The 10,869-nt window shown below is 31.4% G+C and overlaps 1 protein-coding gene across 1 annotated transcript; it reads right to left on the bottom strand.

Moving 5' to 3' along the window:
• Positions 1–7,463: 7,463 nt before the first annotated feature.
• Positions 7,464–10,869, bottom strand: LOC113702808 (probable WRKY transcription factor 40). Its single transcript, XM_027223954.2, has 5 exons — positions 10,706–10,869; positions 10,518–10,586; positions 10,072–10,386; positions 9,856–9,972; positions 7,464–9,681 (listed from the first exon to the last, which is right to left on the bottom strand). Exons 1-5 carry the CDS (start codon positions 10,781–10,783, stop codon positions 9,316–9,318), a joined length of 945 nt encoding a protein of 314 aa, XP_027079755.1. The 5' UTR covers positions 10,784–10,869; the 3' UTR covers positions 7,464–9,315.

Raw genomic sequence — 10,869 nt, 5'->3', positions numbered from 1 at the left:
CAATCTTTTGACAATTGTTGATTTTATCAACTCAAAGTTAAGATTCTTATTAAATCTTGCTTTTTCGAGGATTGATCATGCATCGCCCTTGAGTTATATCTTTCTTGGAACAATTCATGAAACTTTCCTAAATCTACGCTTCCATTCGACTAGTGTTGGATAAGAGTTAAATTGCAGAGGGAAAAGTTTAAAAGAAGTAAGGAAAATGGAGCTGATTGTCTTCTAGGTATTAGTACGCGTCAATAAGGAAAATAGGATGGCCATGTCGGGAACTTGGATGAAATTTAAAAGGGATGGAAGATAAGGGCCTATGATCAAGTAATCCAATATTGTAGAGCCAATATGGCGAGGACTAAAATGAGTTAGACCCATTTTAGTATTGCCTAATGCCCAAAAATTCTTATTTGATTTATTTTCTTGTTATTCTACAATACACTAGTTTTGATATTTTTTTTTACAATTTTTATATTTTTTTTGCTCCAAGAGATATATTAGAACATTTAATCTCCTTAAAGATTCATTGGTACATATATACATCTTCTCATATTTCGTTAGTTCATTATAGAACTAAAAATTTATGTGTTTATATTAATATCGATTCATGTACCTTTCGCCTTATATCACTTATAAAGAGAGGACTTACAAAGTCTCATATGTAACTTTGGAATTTTTGGAAATATAAGTGAATGCCAAAAATATTCTTCATATTTCCTTGTCTCTATTTCATTTCTTATTATCTACTTTATTTAATTTAAATTATTAGTTTTACAATACGTTATCTGTATGAGTCTACCTTTGAACAATCATGGAGTGCGTGACTCTACGTTTGAGCAATCAAATATAGGTCTTGAATGATTGTAGGGTTTAAGTTTCTACTTTTGAACTATTATTGAGGTAAGATTTCTACCTCCAATTTTATTTCACTTTCTTATGACTAACTCTTAAGTAATCGTGAAGTACAAACATCTTGTTTAGAGCAATCATTTAGTATAAGTCTATACTCCTAGGTAATTTTGGAGCTAACATTTGCTCTTTTGAATTAAATTTATTTCTTTAACATGTATATTATAAAAGTTTAGCTTAATCTACAAATTGATTGAACACCTTGAAGATGAAATTTTTGTTTATTAATTTGGTTATACCCAAAAGGTATTAAAGCAATTTTTAATGGTGAGACATCGTTCATTCACTTGATCCTATCAATTATCCTTGTAGATTGCAAGAGGAAATGGTGAGATTCTTGATCTTGAGATACCATATCTTAATGCAATAGTGCATCTTAATAATTGTACAATACCAAATCTATTATTTTCTATAAATTTATTAACAAGAATTAGTTCTTCTCCTAAACAACGATATTGGAAAGTAACAATTTGATAAATTTATTTATCAAGACTAGGCATTGGTAATTGCAACATTTAATAAATTGGTGAAAAAATTAGACTGAGTCAGCTCAAAAATCTCAAATGATGTTTGCAATAAGGGGAGCTGTATGCAATCTTGGTGCATAAAAAATAGTATATTTCTTTACCTTCATTCAAGTTTTTTTCCCTATTGAATTTTTTGCTAGTAAGGTTTAAATGAGATATATCCTTTGCATAATGGATATCCAAGGAGATGTGTTATACAATTAATGAATTGATAATTATGGATGCCCATTCATCCTCCCAAAAGATTAGAACATTCATCTCTCTTCAAGACTCATGGCATATTCATGTATCTTCTAATAGTTAATTTGGTTCATTATGAAACTACTAAATTTATGCATTTATTTTATTGTCAATACATCTACCTTTGACCTTATATCACTTATAAATTGAGGGCTCACAAATATCATTTGTAACTTTGAGACTTTTGGAAATAAATTGAATGTCGGAAATATTATCACTATTTCCATACTATTGTAAAACTAATAAAATAAATTACTCTAATAGGGATTGAAATATTAGAGAAAGACATAGAAGGAATAGAGAATAATTTTTCTTATTATCTCAACTAATCAAAAGTCATCACAAGAGGTGCCAAGGTACCTCTGTATATAGGTACTACAAAATCAAAGATGTATAAATCCTATTAAACATTCATTCATGCATTTAGTACTACAAGAACATGAATAGCCCTATGAAATGAAATGGTTCATCCAATATATGAATAGCTCTATGGATTGAATCGGTTCATCCAATGTAATTTCTTTACTTAATGTACCAATGAATGATGAATTAATTCTCTTGAGAATACAAATGGACATCCATCTCTTTGTTGCATAACACTCCCCCTTGAATGTCCATTATATAAAGAATATGCCTAGTTAAAATCTTACTAGGAAAAAATCCAGTGAGACAAAAATTCTAATGAAGGAAAAAGAGTACATTATTCTTGTGTATTAATTTCTCCCTCTGATTCAAACATCATTTGAGATCTTTTAGCCGACGCATTTCAATATTCTTCACCAATTTTTCAAATGTTGCAGTCAGCAATGCCTTGGTAAATAAATCTGCCAAATTCTTATCTGATCGGATTTGTTGTACATCAATTTCACCATTCTTTTGCAAATCATGAGTAAAGAAGAATTTTGGTGAAATATATTTCGTCTTATCTCCTTTAATATATCATCCTTTCAATTGAGCTACACAAGTTGCATTATTTTCATATAATATAGTTGGAGAATTTTTTTTCTTGGAGAATAACCCACAACTCTTCCGGATGTAATGGGTCATTGATGTTAATCAAACACATTCTTGACTAGTCTCATGAATTGCTATTATTTCAGTATAATTTGATGAGATGGCGGCTAATAATTGCTTTGTAGATCGCTAAGAAACAGCTGTACCGCCACATATAAATAGGTAATCAGTCTGAGATATTACTTTATGTGAATCAGATAAATACCCAGTATCAGCATAACTAAGCAATTCAGGCTTTGATTTATTTGAATAAAATAAACCAATATCAATTGTTCCTTGAAAATAGCAAAAAACATGTTTAATACCATTCCAATGTCATTTTGTAGGTGGGGAACTAAATATTGCTAATAAATTCACTATAAATAATATATCAAATTTTGTACAATTAGTAAGATACATTAGTACACCAATTATACTGAGATATGGTACTTGAGAACCAAGTATCTTTTCATCTTCCTCTCGCGATCTAAATGACCCATGAATTAATACTTGGTACTGATTGCCTATTCTTGATGAAAACACATTGACATATTGAGTCATTGGTATAATCTTCTTTAGTTAAACTTTCACTGAAATGGTTATATCACATACGTCCAGATTGCTTGAATCCATATAAAGACCTTTGTAATTTAATAAAATAAATACTTTTAGAATTTGATTTACATGCTTCAGACATGTTGAATCTTTTAGAAATTTTCATATAAATATCATTTTTTAGATTTTCATATAAATATGCAGCGACAACGTCCATTAGACGCATATTTAGTTTTTTATGCACTGCAAAATTTATAAAATATCTAAATATGATAACATCCACTACAAGTGAATACATTTCATCATAATTAAATCCAGATCTTTGTGAAAATCCTTGAGTTACAAGTCTTGCTTTATATCTCACAATTTTATTTTTTTCATAAATCTGCATTTATATTCTAGTGGATTTACACCTTCAAGTGTTTGGACTATAGGTCCAAAAACTTTTCTTTTAGCCAGTGAGTCCAATTCAGATTGGATCACATCTTTTCACTTTGGCCAATCATTTCTACGCCGACATTCATCAACCGATCTAGACTCATAATCCTTGTCCTCTATTATAATATCAAGTGCTACATTATATGCAAAAATACTATTCACAATTATTTCTCTTCGGTTCCAACTTTATCTTGTGGTGACAAAATTTATTAAATTTTCTATAATTTCATTTTCTTAAAGAGTTGGCTTTTTAGGAGCTGGATCTTTAGAAACGGCCTCTTCAGGAGGTTAAATTTTGTTACTAATTATTGATTCATCTAATTCTCTTTTCTTTCAAGAATTTTTATTTTTGAAACCAAGAGGTCTCCCACGCTTCAGGCTTGCTTTGAATTCAATAGCACTTGTAATTTGTCTTTCAGGGATATTAATTTTAATCGGAGCATTTTCAGCAGGAATATGAGATTTAGTAACTCTTTTGGAGTCATTAAATGCATTCGGTAATTAATTTATAATTTTTTTTTGTAAATGTATAATTTTTTGAACTTCTAGTTCACATTCTTTGGTATGAGAATCAAGGAAATTCAATGATATTTTCTAGGTGATTTCCTTTTTCGATTGATCTTTACCTCTCCCTAATGTCGAAAAATGTGATTCATCAAAATGACAATCTGCAAATCTTGCAGTAAATAAATCATCTATTATTAGCTCAATATACTTAATTATTGAAGGTGATTCATACCCGACATATATTTTCAATCTTCATTGAGAGCCCAATTTACGACGTTGAGGGGTAGTGCAATTGGAACATAAACCGCACAACTGAATATTCGTAAATGAGAAATATTAGACTCATAACTAAAAGCTAATTGTAGAGGAGAATAAGTATGATAACTTGTCGGCCTAATTCTCACAAGTGTAGTTACATGTAATATAGCATGTCCCCAAGCAAATAAAAGAAGTTTAGATCTCATCAATAATGGCGAGCAATTAATTATAGCCGTTTAATAAATGATTCGGCTAGACCATTTTGTGTGTAAACATAAGTTACAGGATGTTCAATAGTTATTCCAATGGACATGCAATAATCGTCAAAAGCATGTGACGAATATTCACCAGCATTATCTAAACGAATTCTCTTTATTAGATAATCTGAAAATTGTACTCGCAACTTAATTATTTGAGCAAGCAATCTTGCAAACGCCAGGTTATGAGTAAATAATAAACATACATGTGACCATCTAATTGATGCATCAATTAGCACCATGAAATATCGAAATGGTCTATATGGTGGATCTGCAGGTCCACATATATCACCAAAAATTCGTTCTAGAAATGTGGGGGATTCAATTCCAACTTTAACTGGTGATGGTCTAATAATTAATTTTCCTTGGGAGCAAGCAACATAGGAGAATTTATTTACTTTTAATACCTTTTGATTTTTCAATGAGTGACCATGTGAATTCTCGATTATTCGCATCATCATTATAGACCCAAGATATCCAAGACGATCATGCCAAACCATAAAATCATTCGGATAAGTAGACTTTTGGTCTACTAGATGATGGTGATGAATTTCAACTATACTAATTTGTGCATAATATAAGTCAGAAGAAAGTGAAAGCAATTTTTGTAATACACATTTCTGCCCAGAAATGATTCTTGTGATTAATAAAAATTTACCATTTGTCTCATTAATTGTCTATATATGATATCCATTTTCGCGGATATCTTTAAAACTCAATAATTTTTTTCGAGACTTGGAAGAGAATAATGTATTACTTACGATAATTTTAGTCCTTTCAGAAAGAAATAGAGTGGTTCTTTCGAAACTTTCAATCAATTTTGTACTACCATTAATGGTATTAACATTTGTTTCTCTCATTTTAAATAAGAAAAATGCTTTTTATTTTTCAATATAGTGTGCGTAGTAGCACTATCAATGAGACAAATTTCATCATCACCATTATTTAATCCCAAATATTTCGCATCCATTTCTTCTTCAGGAAAAAGTTTCAAACAAAAATAAATATTAATAAAAGATGTGAAAATAGATATTGAATGGAAAGAAAATTGCATAAAACATACAAAGTATCATAAAATATCTAAACAAGCATAGGGTATTTGTTACATAATAATTTGACATCTTCAGGATGCTCAAAGAAATTAACTACATCGAAGTATGTCATATCAGCATCATCACCATCATCATTCTTTTGATGTGTCATATCAGCTACATCAAAGTGCTCAAATAATCATTTTTTTGATAAATGAAATTTGTTTCGACACTTTTGTCTTTCTTTTTGAATGATGCTTGAGAGAGGTCAACAAGATGATCAGTCGTACGACAGGTACGGGACCAATGACCTTCCATGCCACACCGGTAGTATTTTTCTTCATATATTTTCTTTTATCTATTTTTTTATCATTGTTATTATCCCATTTCTGGGGAATATTTTGTTATTTGCCACGATTTTAATTTTCATGAGGCACAAATCTACCATGATCGCATCCACAGTCACAGACTCACGGTTACGTCCATGGCCTCCTCCACGGCCACCTCTACGGCCACATCCACGATTTCGACCAGAATTTTGAAATTCAGTTGCATTCATTTTAGGGAATTGATTAGCACTAGTTGGTTGGAACTCATGATTTTTTAGCAATAATTTATTATTTTGTTCAGCCAAAAAGGAAATGTAATAAGTTCAGAATATTTCTTAAATCCCTTTTCTCGATATTGCTGTTGCAGGAACACGTTAGAGACATGAAATGTAGAAAATATTTTCTCTAACATATCTTCATCAGTAGTTTTTTCACCACATAATGTTAATTAAGAAGTAATTTTGAACATGATTGAATTATATTTATTGACAGATTTAAAATCTTGTAGCGGTAAATGAAGTCAATCATACGGGCTTTCGGGAGAACGACCAACTTCAAGTGGTTGAATTTTTCTTTCAAATCTTTCCAAAGGACAAGAGGATCTTGATAGTAAGATATTCTATTTTTAATCTTTCATCTAAATGATGATGAAGAAAAATCATAACCTTAGCACGGTTTTGGTTTGAGACTTCATTCTATTCCACAATAGTATTATTAAGACCCATTGTCTCAAGATGAATTTCAACATTCAATGCCCATGATAAACAATTTTTTTCAAAAATATCAAAAGGTACGAACTCTTGTTTTGTAAGGTTGGCCATAAGAAATTAAAATAAATTTTTGGGTTAGAAATTTACCTCAGTATGTAGATATAAGTTGATCGAGAAAACACTGGCAGAATTTCGGTAGATTCTTGTGTTTCACTTTTGCTCAAGGTAAAGGCTCCGTTTTCACCTTTTGCTCAGAAGTAGAGACTCGTACCGATAACTTATTGTAAAACTAATAAAATAAACTACTATAATAGATATTGAAATATTAGAGAAAGAAATAGAGGGAATAGAGAATAATTTTTCTTATTATCTCAACTAATCAAAAGTCATCACAAGATGTGCTAAGGTACCTCTATATATAAGTACTATAAAATCAAAAGTATATCAATCCTATTAAACATTCATTCATGCATTTAGGACTACAAGAACATGAATAGCCCTATGAAATGAAACGATTCATCCAATACATGAATAGTTCTATGGATTGAAACAGTTCATCCAATGTAACTCCTTTACTTAATGTACTAATGAATCATGAATTAATTCTTTTGAGAATACATATGGACATCCATCTCTTTGTTTCATAACACATACATTTCTTAGTTTATATTATTAGTTTTACCACATATGCTTCTCTTTGTTCATCATGCAACAATTTTCCAAACAATTTTTTTTAATTTCACGTATCCTTTTCCTTGTCTCATTGAACCCAAAACATTAACATATATATACTGATTTGATAAGTTGATGTAAAGAAAATCATGCAAAAAAAAAAAGAAGAAGAAAGGAGAACATGTCATTTGAATTTCAAAAATATAATAAGGGTTGTTTGGTGAACCAACATTCTATTTTTAAGTCCATAAATCATGAAGTGCGTTTTGGAAAGTCTTATCAAGGCTACGAGGATTCTGCACAATTTATAATATGTTACGTACCTTTAATATAGTAATAAATGACATGTCCCCAAGACATAACTTAGACAATAGAAACATTAACTATGTGAGCATGAGATTCATGGTTCGGCTTTCAAGTGCTTCCCGGTCCCCTTTCCTCTTATAAAGTTCGAGTTCTCCCATGAACCTCAAAACATGATATGCTTTAGTCGAATCAGTCACATTTTTTTTCTTTGTTTTTTTGTAAAAAATATATATATATTTATTGCATGGACAACCTCATTTTGAAATAAATAAATCATTGAGATGTTTAAATGGACAAATAGGTTTAACTACTAATAAGTAAGCTTTTAGACCTCTCACTTACAAATGATATAAAAGACAAAGCAAATAGGTTGGGACACATGGAATTCCCAATTAATCCCAACTATTCCCATTTTAATGGCTATTATTGCTGCCATTTAGGCTCAATCCTATCTATCTTAAATCTATGAAGCCTAAATTACCTTTGGGCATGCGTATTCCATTTGGACTTGAGATCTATTCTCCCCTTTATATATTGGCTGTTAAACAAACTTGAACAATAAAAATTTCATCTTGTTTAGTGTAATTTAGTAAAAATTGTTTACAGAGCTAGCCTAGAAAATTGAATTGGACTATCAAAAACTCCAACCATGATTGTGTAATTTAGTAAAAATAGTCAATCTCACTCAGATGAAGTGCTGACAAAATATATGCTATACCGAGGATAGCTTTCTCCAATAACTCTATCAGCATGGCTTTTATTTTCTTTTCCAAAAAAGGGCAAATTTCTCATGTTCCCCCTGTGATTAACTGCATTTTAACATACACTACTTGTGGTTTAAAAATGTCTACTCACACTCCTTGTACTTTGAATATAGGAAAAAAAACATATGGAAATAGACTTTGCAAAAGGAGATTTCACTATACGTGCTCTAAGAGTGTAACTATTTACTTGATTCTAATTATATGAGGTCTTAATAATATTTTTCTTTCATAAATGTCTCCAAATCAGTAATTGCAATCTATAAAAAAAATTTCAAATCATCACTATTGGAGTGCAAATGTTTGATCCTTTTTATGATGTGTAAACATTCATTTGTAGGCATCTTTGAAAGAAAAACATTACTAAGGTCTAACATAATTAGGAACAAGTAATCACTTCCATTAATGGATAGTATAGGGTTAAATTTCCACTAGTAGAGTCCATTTGCATCTGTTTTCCGCTTAAATCCAAAGTACAAGGGGGTAAGTGAATATTTTTGAACCACAAAGGGCGCATCTTAACAACCAATTAACCACATGGGTGTATGTGCAGTTTACCTCCAAAAAAATTTGTGCTTTCGTAATGGTCATTATTTGTATAAAAAAAAATTGACTTGCACCACAAATGCGTTTTTCAATCATTTTTTTTTATTTTTCTGACTACTTTTTTATCTTACATACATCAAATTACAAAACGTGGCGTAGTAATTATTTCAAAAGATTTCCACCAAATATACATACAAACATACGTGTGCGTGTGTATGTGTGTTTATTTATGGTGCAGTCGCAAGGCTTTCTAAATTTCCTAAGTAGCCGAAAGCTTTAAACTCATTTCTCCTGATCAGAATCACGACTCAAAAGTCTTCCTGAAATTGCTGTTGCAAGTGCGGTTGTAAAACTGGGATTCCTTGTCAATGAAGAAACTATTTGTTCAACCATTAACTGTTCAATAGAGTTGCTTCCAATTTCCGAAACTGACCTCTGAAATTTAGCACACAACCCATGATTGGTGAAATCAACTGTCTCCTTTGGCCTCGAAGAAAACTCGAAGCGTTTCAAGCCAGGTGAAAAAGCTGCAGAAGCAGCACCATGTGCTGATGAAACCAACGTTTCAGCATTCAAAGGGCGTTGATGGTTGTGCTCTCCTTCATATGTAGCTATCAAAATTGATGGATCTCCTACACTTCTTTGTACCTTTAAATCATACAAGAAAATAAACATTCAGAAATATCAATCCCCATTTCTCCACTAGGCCTTGGCTTCCTTCAATTCATAAAAAGTAAATTTGTATTGTATCTGTATCAATTGTATCTTACCTTTTCGCGCAGAAAATCAGGATAATGAAAGGAAGAGCAAAATAAAGCTCACCTTTTTCTTCACCTGGCAAGATGGAGCAAAAGAGCACTTGTAATAGGCTCTGGGAGATGGATTATCTTTGGTAACCTTTTGTCCATATTTTCGCCAATGATATCCATCCTTCACTGCCTGTAACAAGAAGAAAATTGTTAAGTTATGCCAGTGTGCTACTACTAGAAATTAGAAATGAAGAGAATCAGATGAATTTCAGTATTAATTGGAACTTACTAAGCTTGTATCAGATAGATTAACACGCACATGAACCCTTGAAATATTTGTCCTGATTTCCCTTGTCCTTTTTGGTGATCCACCTTCTTCAAGCACGCTATCCTTATAACCATCATTGGAATGGGTATTGAAAGAGTTTTCAGCTTCAAACATCCTCTTCCTTGATTTAGGCAGCTCATCTCCGGAGTACTTTTGCACCAAATCAATGAAATGGCTTTGCAAAATATGATAATTTTCGCGAAGGTCAATAAGCATTTCCTTCAACTTCTTGTTCTCTGATTTTATCTGGTTTAATTGGTCTATCAAAATATCTGGCTGCAAATAATGCCAAAAAAAAAGAGTTAATACTTAATTCTATCAGAAGACTGTTATCCGCCATCTTTATAGAGATTGCAGCTGGTTTTAGCTAAACAAATAAGATTGCAATATTATCAGCTAAGACTCACCTGTTCTTCCCCTGACGTTGACTTGCTTTCATCAAGAACAAGATCATGACCATCATCAAACTCTGGCTTCTGATCCAAAAGAGGAGGAAAGAAAACACCATAAGTCCCGTAAATTATAACTTAATTACTGGATTATAACACTTGCTCTATTTCTCTGTCCCTTGAATCAAGGTTTTAGTGCTACACACCAGGGGGTCACTAGTATTTCTTGCAGGAGCCATGTTGAGGTCAAAAGCAAGACAATCTTCTTCCAATATGGTGTCCATTTCTTGAGAAAATGTTTGAATTGTGGAAAATATAACAAGAGCCAGATCCGATTTCGAGCTTGATTTTTGTTCTAAAAGAATGAAGA

The sequence above is a fragment of the Coffea arabica genome, chromosome 8e (genome assembly GCF_036785885.1).
Source record: "Coffea arabica cultivar ET-39 chromosome 8e, Coffea Arabica ET-39 HiFi, whole genome shotgun sequence".
In the NCBI taxonomy this organism is placed as follows: Eukaryota; Viridiplantae; Streptophyta; class Magnoliopsida; order Gentianales; family Rubiaceae; genus Coffea; species Coffea arabica.
This window is presented reverse-complemented; position numbering and strand designations above follow the sequence as displayed.

Coding starts and splice junctions, on each gene's coding strand:
- LOC113702808 (XM_027223954.2), bottom strand. CDS start 10,783: ATGGACACCATATTGGAAGAAGATTGTCTTGCTTTTGACCTCAACATG. Junction 10,587..10,705: donor GAAATACTAGTGACCCCCTG/GTGTGTAGCACT, acceptor CTTTTGGATCAG/AAGCCAGAGTTTGATGATGG. Junction 9,682..9,855: donor CTTGCCAGGTGAAGAAAAAG/GTGAGCTTTATT, acceptor TATGATTTAAAG/GTACAAAGAAGTGTAGGAGA.